Below are 16,436 nucleotides of genomic sequence, written 5' to 3'. Positions count from 1 at the left end.
TGTTAGAAGGACCATATTATAATTTATCTTGCCTAGAAAGAAGTTCATTGTATGGACTTTAGATACCAAAAATAACTGGAATATATGAAGGACTTGATTGATTTGAGCTTTCAGTTGGCATTTGGTCCTGATCTTTCCACAGATCTTTCCACAGAAGGTGGGGAGGGGGCCATGTTCATTTTTACCCACACTTGGTTTAACAAAGTGTATACCCATATGATGTCAGATGATCCATGTAAAAAGCAAAAGAACTAGTTGTTTAGTATGGAAAACAGCAGGTTATAGTTATTCACGTGAGTGACAAGCCTGAAAATGACCTAGACAAGTATCAGGGCCTGAGATTAATGGGCTGGAGACATAAAGCAAATCCAGAATCTGGGAACCAGACTGCTCAATAAATGAACAGCTAATTTGGTCAGGAGCAAATTGGAAATTCTGGGAGTCAGAAGATTTTCAAGGTAGAAAAAAAATCATCAAAAAGTCAAGGAAAACTGAGGTCAAGAATCCAGGTTAGTTAATCCAAGACAGGAGCACCAGCCAGTGACCTTGCTTCTTGGGTGGGTCCCTGGTGCCTCTTTTATGGTTCTTGCTTGTCATGGGTGGCCTAAGAACATATGTGGGTATAGGAGGTGATTACAGAGAATGGGAAGTATATAACATCCCTGAGACATGGTTGGAAGAATTAGGATCATAGGGAGGTTCTTGCAGTTTTGTTTTCATAACAATAAAAATCAGAGTATTTGGGAAGAGTAGTACATTTCACCAAGTTTTTTTAGCTTTTTCTATATATATTTGGCACTGGGTAGACACTGTCATTCATTCATTCATTTATTATTCTTGAACTTCCTATAGGTTTCCTACGGGTCCGGGAAAATATAGCTTACATTTCAAATACCATGTCTTCAGAAGTTATCATGTCCTCAGAAACTGGAAATATAGAAAAATTTCTAACTAAAGTCCTTATGTGTTTAGTTATGATGAACTGAAACAAAGTACAGATGTTGAAACCCAGTGGAATTTTTGAGCTCCATAAAACTCACCCATGTGCTAATGAATGCTGTCTCAGAAAATTCTGGTAATAAAAAAAATCACTTACTTGATCATTTGAGGAACAGTGACTTTGGAGTTTTCTTCAAATGCATTCATCATGAGGCCATTGCATCTAATGTTATCTACACACTGGAAACAGAGAATAAAGTATCACATATCTAAATGATCAATTAAGTTTATCAAATATTCATCAAACATTTATTATGCTCAAGGCACTGTTCTAGGTAATGAGGACAAAAAAAAAAGAACTCTCACCCTCAAGGACCTTACCTTGTACTGAGGGGATACAACATGCACACAAATACAAAGTAAATGCAAAGTAACTTAGAGGAAGAAGGGGAGGACGCAAATAACTGGGGGTATCAGGAAGACTTTTGTGCAGTAGATGGCACTATAGGGAGTTTTGAAGGGATGAAGGAATTCTAAGAAGTAGAAGTAAAGAACAAGTACATTACGGGCCCAGGGGACATCTTGGGCATCTTGGAAGATGGAATGCTGTATATAGGAGAAAAGCAAATAGGCCAGTTTGATTGGAACCCAATGACATGAGGGAAATAATGTGAAATTAGTCTGTTGAGGAGATAAGAAGCCAGACTGAGGGCTTTAAATGCCAAATGGAGGAATTTGCATTTTATCTTAGAGGTGAAAGGGAGACACTGAAGTATCTTGGGCAGGGCAATGACATGATCAGACCTATGCTTTAGGAATATCAATTTGGTAGCTATTTGGATTGGAAAAGGACAGAACAGAATCATGGAAATCAGTGAGGAGGCTTTGTAATATTCATGCAAGAGGTGATGAGAGTCAAAAATAGTAATATGGCTGTGTGAGTAGAGATAGAGGGACTGATGTGAGATATATCATGGAGGTAGAATTTACAAGACTTTGCAACTGACTGAATACAGAGGATGAGTGAAGGTGAAGAGTTGAAATGATTCCAAATTTACAAACCAGGGAATAACTAGAAGGACAGTGATACCCTTGACAGAAATAGAGAAGTTAGGAAGAGAGGTATGTTTAGGGACAGACATAATGAATTCTCTTTTGGAAAGTTGTTTGAGAAATTACATCTTCATTTTCGCTGATCTTTAACTTAAATTTAATATTTCCTTCAATAATGAATGTCCACAATAATAAGTACATAGGGACATGTATGCTTCACTGTACTGCCAAAGGGATCCATGACACAGAAAAGGTTAAGAAACTCTAGATTAGTGGCAGGGGGTGTATACTAGAAGTGTACACATACAGATTATTATTATTATTGTTGGTGAGGCAATTGGGGTTAAGTGACTTGCCCAGAGTCACACAGCTAGTAAGTGTTATGTATCTGAGGGCGGATTTGAACTTCGGTCCTACTGACTCCAGGGCCAGTGCTCTATCCACTCTGCCACCTAGCTGCCCCTATATACAGGTTATTTTTAAACTGTAGAAGAAAGGGCAATGAGAAGAAATGTTAGTAATATTAGAAAGAATTATGAAGATTTTAGTTATTAGAATGCGCAAAGTTAACCTTTGTTCATATTGGTCACAATTCAATGAATATAGGCAAAATTTATATCAAACGCATGGTAAAAAAGCCCATATGAAACATTTGTAAGTCTTATCTGTTGACTTACTTATATTTTAAACAGTGTTTGAAAGTCAAGAGTTGACTATAGGCAGCTAAGTGGTGCAGTGGATAGAGCACCAGTCCTGAAGTCAGGAGGACCTGAGTTCAAATCTGACCTCAGACACATAACACTCACTAATTATGTGACTCTGGGCAAGTCACTTAAACCCAACTGTCTCACCAAAGAAAAGAGTTGACTATAGAATCAAAGACTTTTCAAATTCTCTATGGTTAAAAAAGACACTATAGCCTTACAAGGTTAAACAAGAAAAGAGTGAGACTAAATAAGTTTCCTTATCTAGCTCCAAAGTTTGAATCAAACAGTGACAAGAATAATCAACATAGAATCAGTCTGGTGTAGTGGAAAGAATCCTGAACTGGGGAACCAGTATCTTAGGATCTCCTCAGCTCTGCATCTGACTCACCTTGGTGCTTTACTTGCTCATGAGTAACTGAGAAACAGAATTACTTTAGCTAGGTTTTAAGGGCTCAGTGCTAAAATCAGTGGAGCAAAATGGAAATTGTATGTTCCTGTTTCTCTGATACTAACCTCACTTCTTTGGTCCTCAGTTTCCTCATCCTCTCAGTCCCCTAAATGACTTTGGGGAACTGAACTGTACTGGAAAGCCTCTTCTACTCCTAACATTCTATGATTCCATCAGATGCTGTAAGGGAGTCTTTGAGATCTATCAATTAATGAATAAATATTTACTAAGCACTTACCACATTCCAGACACTGTGCTGAGGGCTAGGGGTATAAAAAGAGGCAAAAAACCAGCCCCTGCCCTCAAGTAGTTTACAGTCTAATGGTGAGACAACATACAAATAAATATATACAAAGCAAGCTGTATACAAGATCAATAGGAAATAATTAAAAGAGGGAAAGAACTGGAATCAAGAGGTGGGTAGGGAAGACTTCCTATAGAAGACAGGATTTTAGTTTGGACTTAAATGAAGCTAGGGAGGTCAGTAGTTGGAGTGGAGAAGGGATGGGGGATAGCCAGGGAAAATGGCCAGAGCCCAAAAGATGGAGCAGCCAGGAGGCCCATGTCATTGGATTGAAGAGTAAGTGTAGGGGAGTAAGGTGTAAAAACACGGGAATGGTAGGAGGGGGTTGGTTATGAAGGGCTCTGAATGCCAAATAGTGCATTTTGTTGTTTGCTCTTGGGCAGGAGGAAGCCATTGGGTTTTGTTGAGTAGGAGGGTGACATGATCAGACCTGTCTTTTAGGAAAATTACTTTAGTGGCTAAATGGAGAATGGATTGGAGTGGGGAGAGACTTGAGGCAGGCGGCCCCATCAGTAAGCTATTGTAGTAAACAGGAATGAGGTGATGAGAGCTGGCACTAGAGTTGTGGCAGTATCAGAGGAGAAAATGAGTTGAGGGAGAATGAATGAAGGTACAGCCAGTATTGGAAAGGGTGGCCAGGGAAGCTGCGTTGTTTAGGGAGAGCCAGGTTTCTGTAAGAGCTGATAGATGGAAGGAATGGGAGAGGGAAAGATCAAGATGAAGTGAAGTGTGTTGACTATGGAACAGGCATTCTAGAGGGCACAGTGGAGTTAGGATGAGACTTTGCCATGGGAGGACTGGGGGGATTGGAATGAGGAGTCAGGCAGAAGGGGGTGCGGAGTGGGGTTTGGATGGTGATCTATAGGTATTCAGAGTTACTGGGATGTGAAGAGTATGACCAGATGTGAGAATGTTCATCATTGAGTAGGCGATATCACTCCCGCTCTGTCCTCAAAGGATAGACCCAGCAGGAGATGGAAGGCTTCAAGTCAAAGGGAGGGTTGTTCTTTGTGATAGAGATTCTCTACATCCAGGTTGGGGTGATGGGCTGGCAGCAGAAGGTGGAAGATGTCTTGTGCTGGTACAGATGGGAGTAGTTACTTTGAGACGGATGGAAGATGCCTGGCCCGAAGTGGTCTTTCCTTAGGAAAAATGCTTCAATGAGCAGGAGACAGAAAGCTTAGGGTAGTAGTGCATCTGAAGTCTTTTCACCAGTGGGGGCTGGCTATGAGGCAGCAGCAGGAAATGGCAAATTTCCTGCATAGACGGAAGTCTCCAGGCCTGGCCCCAGTAGTGTCAAGGGACATAGGGAAGATAACTTTCCAAGGGACTGGTTTTTGTTTTTTTTGCTGTGGAAACAGTAATTATCAGCCAGTAAGAGTTAATATTTCTCCCAGGGTACCCAACTTGCTACTTGGCCATCATTTATTTACTGGTAGGGTCTGGTATATTTGTTTTAATCTTCTTCCATCAGGGAAATATGTGTGTGTGTGTGTATATATATATATATATATATTTTTTTTTTTTTCTCACAGCAGTACTAGAAGACTTAGAACCCATTGACATTAAATATTGTCATAGAATGGATTTGGTTGATATGGTCAATCACCATTAATTGGCCAATTTTATTTGTCTGGGTACCTGACAGTTGAACTGATTGAACTGATTGAGACTGATTGGACAGTGGTTTAAAATGATTATTAAGCTGGCCATTGGAAAGGCATATTGGTCAGCTTGGCTGTAAGTCAATGTTCTTGATAATTTGGGAGAGGTAACATATTGTAATGACACCTGGTACTATTTGTATCCAGAACAGCTTCAGGCTGATAAAGGATAAGTGGTGCTTAACAATCCAGACTGAGAGCTTGTCTGGACCAAACATTCCTAGTCATATGGGATTTAGGATGGAAGGGACCTTACATAGTATCAGAATCAACCCCTTCATTTTACCAATAAGAAACTGAGGCTAAGAAAGATTAAATGAGTTGCCCAGGTACCCACAGGAATTAAGAGCCAATATGCAAATCCAGGCCTTCTGACTCCATATGCAATGCTCTTTTTTATTGTGCCTCATGAATACTAGACCAGGTGAAAGAGAATGCTTAAATGAATTAACATACATAAACTCTTTGGAAATCTTAAAGCATTATATTAATGCTATTAGTATTATTATTAGTAGCAATATTAGGCACCTAAGTGGTACAGTGCATAGAGTAATGGACCTGGAATCAGAAAGACCTAGAGAAAATGAACTCTTGTATGAGGATGAGCCCAAGGCCTGGCCTGACTTGCCAGAGGACATGGACCTTGAGGGAGTTGCTTGGAAAATGCAGAACTGAGGTGAAAGGAAAATGCCTATTCAACCATCCCATTAAGTGCTCCAGGTTTTTTTCTTTTTTTGGCTAGGCAATGGGGTTAAGTGACTTGCCCAGGGTCACACAGCTAGTAAGGGTTATGTGTCTGAGGTTGGATTTGAACTCAGGTCCTCCTGACTCCAGGGCCAGTGCTCTATCCACTGTGTCAGCTAGCTGTCCCTAGTGCTCCAGGTTTTAATGTATTACTCTGTGTACTATAGTTATATAAGAACTATGCTGAATGGGATGCTTGGCACTCTAGATGGCATTTAGGAGGTCATTAAGAAGTGTGCTCTGTAGACTTCATTTTCTTGGAGTAATATGAATATGTTAGAGGTGTAAATAAATTCTAATCTGTGTTGGGAGAGGGATTACACTCCAAAGAATAGGATAAGGGATTCATCAAAGTATCAACATTTAAAATCAATAACATAGATTAGATTAAAATAAATCCTAGGAATAAAACTTTTTTTTCTTGAGTCACATTTACATTCCTATCATGGAATTTATGGCTATTAATTTTCTGAACTCAGACTCATTAGTATCTAATGATTAGAATTAAGAGGTCTAACAAAATTACTAAACAGTCTTGAAAGGATTAATCTATAGCTTCCTAAGGAGACATACCCACAGGCAGAGAATCAGACTCGGGTACTAGGAGGAAGTGGTTCAATAACTTTGGCTAGGTATGCTTCTTTATAAATACATGCTGTTCTTGGCTCCACTGCAAAATGGACACAAAGAAATTTGAACAAATGTTCATATTTGTTTACATTTCTAAGCTCGTTTTTACCATGACTGTAGTGTAGAACTTTGACTCCTTAGCTCTCACTTGCATATGACTGAAGAAAGGAGTCAATAGCTAGAATTTAGGAATTAGGTACCCAAAATCAGGCGGCAAAATGAGAAAGGTAGGTTTTGGTTACTCTGAGAGGATCACTGTGAAGTCAATTGCTACTGCTTATTGCTTGAATAGTTGTGGGGCTGACAGTCCACAGGATTCCCAGCTAAGTTTGCAGTAACTAAAACTTGAATTCATTAAACACATATTAAGTATCTACTATGTGCACAGCACTGTGCTAGGTTCTGGGGATGGAAAAACAAACAAAAAAACCCTCTCCTTGTCCTCAAAGAGCTTGCATTTTACATGAAGAGGGTAAAGCTACATATGTGCCATGTTATACATACATATATATGTACATATATATTTACATATAAATTTGTCTATAAGTCTAAATCTCTATGTAGATGTAGCTATTTAGCCATTCATAAAGGGATATTATGACTATAATCTAGCCAGTCAAATACTTCAACTGAATCTCTTCCCAACATCCCTTCCTATCTTCCTTAGTCTGTCCCCAACTCCCAAGATTAGTTCATTAAGGGGAAATTGAGAATTCAATTTAAGAAACATTTATTTGCTTAAGCAATTACCATATGTAAGGCACTGTAAGTACAGAACTGGCAACCACATGGACTTCTGGTCCTGAACTCTGTTTTTTTCTCTGTGGGAATTTGGCTTGTTTTAAATATGTTGCTATGCAGCTACAAGGGTGTCATCATCTATATTAGCACTAACTGGATAAACTCCACCAGATGTCTGTAACATTTAATGGCAGGTACGCAGCCAGGCAGGCAGCCAGGTACAAATTTGAATAGAATGCTTTAATGATAGCCTACCTTGCTTAACATAGTCATTCATTTTTTTTTCCATTAGCCTTTTAGGAATGTGTGATCCTGCAAACAATTATTAGCTCTTTATCTTTTTAAGCAAATCTAACAGTGTGCTTCCTGGAACATAGTAGGGTTTAACGTTTCTTGACTGATTAGTGATACTGATCCAAAAGGCATGTGCTTTAGGGTCGTTTTTACTGTACTGGTGATGGATTTATATCAATCCATCCTCTCCTGCCTGCTCTCTTGACAGCATACATTTGCTAAGAATTAGAGATGTCTTCTGTGGTACTAAACTAAGAAAAGTTAATTTACCCTTTTGTGAACCAAATCTGGTAGGGCTTCTCAGGTAGTTGTTACACCTGTTCCACATCTTATCAGATTTCACTTCTACACTTAATATCTTCTAGCTCTAGTTGGGTGTGGCTGAGTTATTTAGAAAATGTTAGTTCATTCTGATTAATGAATGATGCAATCTTTTACCAGCAACTTTTATGACCCAAAAGTCCTAGTTCTTCTAAATTGGAATTTAATCTGGTAAATTCTTAAGCTAAAGCTAAATCCATGTTGTTGTTCAGTAGTTCAGTCATATCTGATTCTTCTTGACCCTGTGGACCAAAGCACAACCAATCCTGTTGATGGAGTTTTCTTCCAAAGATACTAGGATGGTTTGCCATTTCCTTCTCCAGTGGATTAAGGCAAACAGAGGTTAAGTGACTTGCTCAGGATCATACAGCTAGTAAATGTCAGAGACCTGATTTAAGTTCAGGTCCAGGCTCAGTGCTCTATCTCCTAAGCCACCTACCTGCCTCCAAGGCTAAATCACAACTTTAGATAATTGATGTTATGGACTTCTTGAGTTTTATGACAGATTTTTTGGGTTTTCAAGTAACTTGTTCAGACTAATTTGCCTCCATTATTGTGCATTTATATTTTCAGTTATTTTCCTTTATTGTTTCTCTCTTGGGATGGGTTTCCACTGTTCAATATTTCATGTATACATATGGGATAGGGAAGCTGATCTCATTATCAGGATCCACAAAGCTAGTCAATAATTTGCATCTCTATCTGTCCTATTAGACATTGTTTGCTCTTCTACTTTTTGTAATTAGCTAAAAGATAAATTAGGAAAACTCCCACATCATCCACATCCAGCAAAGCAAACCCTTGAGCTCTTCAGAGGAAGTTTCACTTTCTCTTCAGATTTCTTCTTACCTGACTAATGTCACTTGTCCAGGCAGCTTTCTCTTGTCTGGAGGAGGCCACAAGGATGACAGTGAAAGACGGAGAGTCTTTTGGCTCCACCACAATCTTAAAATCCAAATGGTCTATATCTTGTCCGGAGGCTTTATCTTTAGAATTCAAAAGAGATCATTCTCACATACCAAATATTCTTTTCCTCTTCTCTTTGCTAGAATACTTTTTAATGATAACGTAGCCACTACAATTTTAGATACATTAACTTAAGCATTGTGCACAGCATTTTAATAGCAAGTTTGACCACTTATTAATTTTCCTGAGTCATCTCTAAGTTGGGGAATCACTTTACAGATGAGAAAAGGGCAAATAAAATCAATCAAATTAAATCTATCCAATTCAACTCAACAAATATATCAACTATCTATTCAGTGTAAGGCACTGTGTTAGGTGTTAGGATACAAAGAGGAAAAACTACCTTATAGCTTATATTTTGTTGATGTATACAACATGTATGTAAGTAAATAGATGATATATAAAAAGTAATGCACATAAAGCAATTTCAAAAGGGAGAGTTAACATTTGGGGGAAACCAGCAAAGGACCATTGGGGAGGCACATGAATTGAGCTTTGCAGCAATAGGGATTCTATAAAGCAGAGGTAAGGAAGGAGTACATTCTGGGCATGGGAGTCCACCTGTGAAAAGGCATAAAAGATGGGGAGATGAAATGTTGTACATTGGGAAGGGTTAGCAGGCCAAGCTAAGCATTTTGGCCTGTATAATTGTGTAAAAGCTAGCCAGAACTTTGGATTCATTTTGTATTTGTTTGTTTTATGTATGGTTCTTTTTTGTCTCTCTCTTTCTTTCTGTCTCTCTCTTCTCTCTGTCTTTACTATCTCTTCCTCCTTCTTTCTGTCTCTCATCTCTCCCCCTCTCATTTTTTCTTTTCCCTTCTCTTTCCCTTCCCCCTCCTCTCTCTTCTCCTTTCTCTTTCCCTTCTCTTCTTTTCTTTCTCTCCCTCACCCCTCCTCTTCTCTCAGTTTCTGTCTGTTTTCTCTCTCCCTTTTCTCTTCCCCACTGTCTTTTTCTCCATCTCTCCTTTCACATCTGTCTGTCTATTTCCCTTCCACACACACACACACACACACACACACACACACACACACACACACACAGACACTCCCCTCTTTGCCTCATCTGCCCCTTCCTCTCCCACCCCTAAATGCTTCCTCTGAAACCAAAGGGTAGTTTGATAGATGTCAGAATGTCTGCTTTTTTTGTGGCTTTGTTTGGAATGTTGTAAAATTTCAAACTCTTTGAAGGGACACTAAATCCACAGCATTTTTGTCTTGTTAAATACCTGAAACTATTCTTACATTCTTGAATCCCTAGTTTCATGAGATGAAAGCATCCCAAAAGGGACCATTATCATTTTGTTTAGTACATAATGGAAGTGTGAGATCTGAACTCTACTATTGGCTTCACTACTCACAAGCTAGGTGACCTTGGGCAGTTATTTTATCTCTCTAGGCTTCAATTTTCTTATTTATGAAAGGGAGAGGTTGGACCAGAAGATTTCATGTAAGTGCCTTTTGGTTCTTGCATTTTAAGAAGGGGGAACTTTTTTTAGTTTTTGTTTTTCATCTGGACTCCATGATTCCATTGGTATATGGAGCTCCTGGTTTGGGAACTCTCTTAACTAATGCATATCAGTGTTGTTTAGTCATTTTGCAGTCATGTCTGACTCTTTGATTTTTGGGGTTTTCTTGACAAAGATACTGGTGTGCCATTTCCTTCTCTAACTCATTGTATTGATGAGGAAACTGAGGCAAACAGTGTTAAGTGACTTGTCCAGGGTCACACAGCTAGTAAGTGTCTGAGGTTGGATTTGAACTCAGTTCTTCCTGACTCCAGGCCCAGGGCTCTAGCTAATGTACCCCCTAGCTGCCCTTCTAGTGTAATACACCTTCCCCAAAACCATTTGAGAAGTAAAGTGATTTGTTCCATGTCAAATGGTCAGGAAAGTTAAAGATTGTGGAGTTGAGAGAATATTTCTTACTTAAGTCCATAAATGTGATAGCTGTTTCCCAAAGCACAGAGAAACAGTATTCATATGTGATGTACTAGATAGAGAACTGGCCTCAGAGCCAGGAAGACACCAGTTCAAGTACCACCCTTGACACATTCTGGCTTTGTGAGCCTGAGCACAGAGCTCTTTGCTAATCTCTCAGTGCTTTAGCTAATTCTTGAGGATAGCAAATTTTAGAGGAGTACTGATCTGTCTTAGTAGAAGGAGTTTCCTTACCTTGGAGTTCCCTATACCAATGAAATCACAGGTCTAATATTTATCTCTATAACACAAACACTACATTCAGTAAAGTCACAGAATTCCAGGATTGAGAGTTGGAAGTAGCCTCAATGGTCATCTGGTTTAACCCCTACCTGAAAGTCTTTATTATAACATTCTTGAAAAATAGCTATCCAGACTCTTCTTGAAGACTTGCAATGATAGTGAACTCACTACCTATCATGGTAGCGCATTCCATTTTTGGGTGGTACTCAGGATCCTTTTGGTTTTATAAGAAGTATAAATATTCCTTGATTGCCTTCTTATTCCATTTTCTCTAAAAGATTAGAACACTTATGAAAACAAAGGCCCCATTTCTATGCCACAATTTCCACAAATTCCAAATGGATTCCTTTTGATACACCCTCACTCATCATTAGAAGATGTCCAGATGTCCAGAAAGATGCACTGGCTTGTATGAAGTGACAGACACAGAAACTAGGTAATTCACAATTTGTTGTAGGTTTATGAATCTAGAAATCTCTGTGAACACTTTGGCTATTAAAACAAATGAAAGGACAGCGTGAATTCCAATGGGAGTCACCTTAGGGAAGGAGCTGCAGAAATTAAAGTGCCACATGAACACACTAGTAATAAGACTAATGCCCTTGATGGACATAAGGTGCAGCCTTTTAAGCCCTAACTCTCTTGCCTTAGTTGCACTTCTCAAGATGCACTGTTCCAATCCAGCAGAGGTCCTGTATTAGCTCTGCTTCCTTTTGATGGATTTTTTAGCTAGGACTTCATCAGATGGGGGAGGGAGAATAGAGATGTCCTGGAAGGCTCTTCACCATAGCTAGGAAGGCCAGCATTCACTCCCTCTCTGTAACTTGGGAATACGGGCACATGACCTTGGTCTCCCAAAACTAATTTAGGATGCAGAAAGACAAACTTGGGACCGAGGCACTGATTACCTAATCTGTAAAAAGGAAGGGAGGAGAGGTAAGAATATTTATTCTTTCTGTCCCTTCCAATCCAATTCAATTTCCCAAGCATTTATTAGATATCTATTGTGTTCTAGTCACGGGGGTACAATGAAAAAAACAGTTCATGCCTATTACATTTTAGCTAGAATAAATAATAGTGTCAAGTTCTTTGATCCCTTTGATGACTAGTGTGATAGAGAGCCTAGATCACTTTTTAAACAAATTAGATGCCTGTCGCTATATGGTAAATCAGTGTGTGCAGAGCAGTCGAAATCTGGGTTCCAATATTAACTCTGCCACTTTAGGACCTTTATGACCTTGGTCAGGTCACTTAATCTCTTTAGGATTCATTTTTCACACCTGTAAGATGTGTGTGTGGGGGTGTATTTGGCTGGATAATCCCTCCACTTACCTCCATCTCTAAATCTAGCCTTCTATTACCAGGGAGAGGTGTGTTTTCAACTTTTTGTGACTGTAGAACAAAACCATTACCTGCTTTAAACTGAGTAGCCTCCTATCTAGGGCTGTAAACTCTGGGGTTAGTTATTTTTGAAGAAATGTGAAATACTTACTTTCCTCATCTGTACTTTCTTGCTCTTCCATCAAGGTACAGTCAATGAGTGAGATCACTCCATTCTGAAAAACAGCAGCATGTGGATTAATTTGAATCTCAAATTTCAATATGTTATTTTCTGGTTTTTAAATTCTTTTTGGAATGTCTGGCAAAATGCCTTTTACCTCTTGTATCTGAGGTAGTATGATATGTGATATATAATGCTGAGTGAGGATTCTAGAGATCTGGGTTCAAGTCATGAATACATCCCCAGCTAGCTTTGTGATATTAGGAAAATCACTTCCCTTCCTCTGAGTGGTGGTTTCTTTATGTCTAAAAGAAGTGGTTAAACTACATAATCTCCCAGTTTTCTTTTATTTCTTTATCTTATGATATTATCCTAGTGATCTGTATCTTTATAGACCCACCATTTAATAGATTTAAACAAATAAAACTAATTTCTACAAATAACTAAAATAGCAATGTGACCTACACTGAAATCAAATAAAGAAGGTCCTGTGTCACGCTTACATATAGAAGTCTAGGCTGCCGATTATAGGTTTTAAAGTCCCTTCAAGCTCTATGACTAAATTCCCCTTTATACTTCAAAAGACTCATGTTTTCATCAATACAGATATGCCTTAGACCTAGTCAGGTGGAATCACTTCCATGTTTTATCTAGTAAACCAGTTATTTCTCCCAAAATAACTACTTGATGGTTAATCTTTTAGTCATGAGTCTCTCTGTATTTAGATTGGTTCTTGGGTGACAGGTACAGCTATGTTCTAATTAGTGTAAATAATGAATCCCCCCTGAAGTGGCCTCATAATTTGATTTTGAATTATATAGTTGAATTGGCTTGGAAGCAATGTTTATAGTTTATGTAGTTGTTAAAATAGTGTGAATTCAAGTTTATGTGACTAGTTCAGGGGATTAATTAGTTATAATAACTGGGACCAAATTGTGGGCAATCTGCTGCTAGTCCTGAACTTTAAGCTTTTTTAGCTTGGTAATACCTGTCAGAGTGTGTGTTCTGCTAGTGTAGACTTTGAAGACCCAACATTTTGATGTTTTGAGGTATGAGAGCCAAATTTTTGTAGCTAACAACTCTTTATTAATGCCAATGGTTAAAAAAACCCAAAAAACTATCACTCGTCACAGGCTTTCCATGTTATAGCAGAGAAGTATACACACATACATACATACACACATATATATACATACACATATATGTGTATATATATGTATACATACATACATACATATCTATATATCTATATATCTATATATATTGAGGAGAGAGAGAGAGAGAGAGAGAGAGAAAGAATGAGTGAGCACTATAATGAATAGCACTCTGCTCATAAAATCATGAGACCTGAGTTTAAATCCTACCTTAGACACTTACTAGTTGTGTGATCTTGGGTAAGTCACAGACTCTCTGAACCTCAGTTTACTCATTTGGAACCAGGCCAAAGAGGATGGGATCCTTCCCATAACATAGCTAGTCCAGTTTCCTAAAGGACCACCAAGTCTTTCCATCAATCATGCAACTGAACTCTCCTATGCATTATTTTCTCCAATTAAAATGTTCTTTGAGAGCAGGGCCTGACTTACTTTTAAATTTGTATTCTCAGCACCTAACACAATCTTTGGGCCATAATAAGCACTTAATGAATCCTTTTCAATTCCATTCTCTTCTATTCCTTTTATGAAATGGAGATATTGCCCATAATATTTATTTCACAGGCATGTTGCAAGGCTCAAATGGGTTAACCTATGTGAAGTACTTTTTAAACCTTAAAGTGCCATATGAATGCCAGCTATTATGATTATATATTATTATGTTTTCATCTTTGCAAGTTTTTTTTTCATTTAAAGTTTTCATTCCCACTTCTGAAAAGCTCATCTTAATAAGCCATTAAGTTTAGGGAGCTGCAGATTGACTCTTATTAGGTAAAAAGCCAAGTAATAATGAACCTTGTAATACACAGCAGAGGCTCTACTGCATTTTAAGAAATAGCCAAGAAAAATTATGGAATTATAGACTCCAAGTAGTAAGAGACCTTAGAGGTCGTCTAATACAACTTTCCTCCTAAAGGAGGAGACTTCTGTGTAACATCCATGGCAGATCTTTAGTAATTAAAATTCAAAAGCCAATAAACCGTGAAAGATTTCCTTGATGTGCATTTCATGCTCAGATTTGTTGAAAATGGATAATTTGATATTTGGAAATTGTTAATTGCCCTCATGCAAGTAATAAGCTAATTTGTTGATAAATTAATATAAGCAGCAAAATCCCTGTAGTCAACTGCTCGAACCGAGGGCTCTCTGCCATATAATGCATGATATTTCAGACCAGTAATTTAGTGACAGTAATGAGCTGCTCCACTGAGATTCTGGCTCAATTAAGGCAACCTTCTTATCCCCAAGTGAAAGTCCTAGGAAGGGACTGGAGAATGTGTTGTATTTAAAAATGAAATCCAATTAAACAGCTTTCTGTGCTTCTAGTAATGCTTTTGACCAAGGTGTGCCAGTGAAAATCTGTCATTTCACTGTCAAACAAGAGAGAGAGGGAATTTTCTCTTGAGCCAGAAGATACTTCTGTAGTATGGCTATTTATTCACCAACAAAACCCAGGCTTGTAAGAGTAGAATAAAGAACAGGTTAAATAAAATGGAGCACAATTCTTGGGAACAGTGTGTAAAGTCACAACACAGGCCTCTCCTGACCCCTCATACTCATTCTTGCTCTTCGTTGCTGGCACTATGGTCTAGTTAGACTCTCGCTCCATCCCCCATGCTAGTCCTCTACTAGCACTGCATCTTTTGCATCTTGCACTGGCTATTGACATTATCAGCCTCAAGCTAGCCAGCAAAAGCATTGGGCCAGCCAAAATCATTATTGGATGGCCTGAGGCTGATGGAAAGCTCAGAAACCATCCATTTACATTGGTAGAAAGAGAGAGAAGATGGGCGAGGAACCAGATGACACAATATACAAGGATGAAGGGCTGGGCTCACCGTTAAATCCCATATTTTCTGTGGAGCCCCATTAGAATAAAATTTCTTCAGAGAGCAAGAATTAAGCAGGTTTAGGGATCTCTTGGAGGAAAAATCTGAGTAATATGGGTCTATTCCAATATTGCATCAGTGTTTGGGGTTTTAAGGCATGAAGAAATAACCCAGAAGAGGGATTTATTTTGTCATAATGTTTGAAAGCTGTTGATTTGCTAGACAGATTCAAGTTCCATTGCTGACTTATTCTGGGCAGCCCTGGCCAAAATGTGTACAACAGTAATTCATGACACACAGCCCGTGTCATTATTTTAAAGCCACAACAATAGTTCCCAAGTGATTGCTCCCATCGTTTCTCTTTTTCTCCCAAATAGAAGGCTCAATCAGGAAGACTGGAATAGGGTGGGCTGCCTGTGTGGGTGAAGCTCACATTCAGTCCTCATTTGATCTAACCTCTGTAATGCTGTGGTATCATTGTTATGAGGGACATCCCTGCTTTTATTCTCTTTGGTTTTGAATCCTTCAGGCCAGACAGATCCCAGGTCCTATCCTCCTTAGTCTTACCTTTGTCAAGTGTAGCTTTCCACCAGAGCCTCTAGTGCAGATAATTAAATGCTTAGAAAACAAAAAGCATTGTCTCTCTCCTTCTTTCTTTAAGGACAGTGACCCCAGACGTCCTCTTGTGATTTTTCCTTTTTCAGACATAGGCACCTGGATAAGCGAACCTATTAAGAGAAGAGAAATGCATTACAATTCCTTTAGCATCATCCTGCCTACTCTGAGACTATTTTTTACAGCAAACATATGGGACTAGGTTCTGAGAGAGTGGTCATGGGAAAAATAGTTCTGTCTTTGAGCAGAAGAAATTCCAGTCTTATAATACCTCCAGCAGGAAGCTGAGAATCTCCCTGTACTTCCT

The 16,436-nt window shown here is 38.7% G+C and overlaps 1 protein-coding gene across 1 annotated transcript in view; it reads right to left on the bottom strand.

Annotated features, from left to right (window-relative positions):
* Positions 1 to 16,436, bottom strand: part of RASGRF1 (Ras protein specific guanine nucleotide releasing factor 1) — a 206,792-nt gene that overhangs the window by 57,773 nt on the left and 132,583 nt on the right. Inside the window, exons 10-13 of the mRNA XM_020965608.2 lie at positions 16,082 to 16,242; positions 12,523 to 12,586; positions 8,695 to 8,831; positions 1,097 to 1,179 (exon numbers count right to left, since the gene is read on the bottom strand). Coding sequence (XP_020821267.1) covers positions 1,097 to 1,179; positions 8,695 to 8,831; positions 12,523 to 12,586; positions 16,082 to 16,242 — 445 coding nt within the window. The remainder of the gene's footprint in view (positions 1 to 1,096; positions 1,180 to 8,694; positions 8,832 to 12,522; positions 12,587 to 16,081; positions 16,243 to 16,436) is intronic.

The sequence above is a fragment of the Phascolarctos cinereus genome, unplaced genomic scaffold (genome assembly GCF_003287225.1).
Source record: "Phascolarctos cinereus isolate Bilbo 61053 unplaced genomic scaffold, phaCin_HiC Scaffold_3;HRSCAF=262, whole genome shotgun sequence".
Classification (NCBI taxonomy): domain Eukaryota; kingdom Metazoa; phylum Chordata; class Mammalia; order Diprotodontia; family Phascolarctidae; genus Phascolarctos; species Phascolarctos cinereus.
The sequence above is the reverse complement of the archived record's forward strand: the minus strand, read 5'-3'. Positions and strand labels throughout refer to the sequence as shown.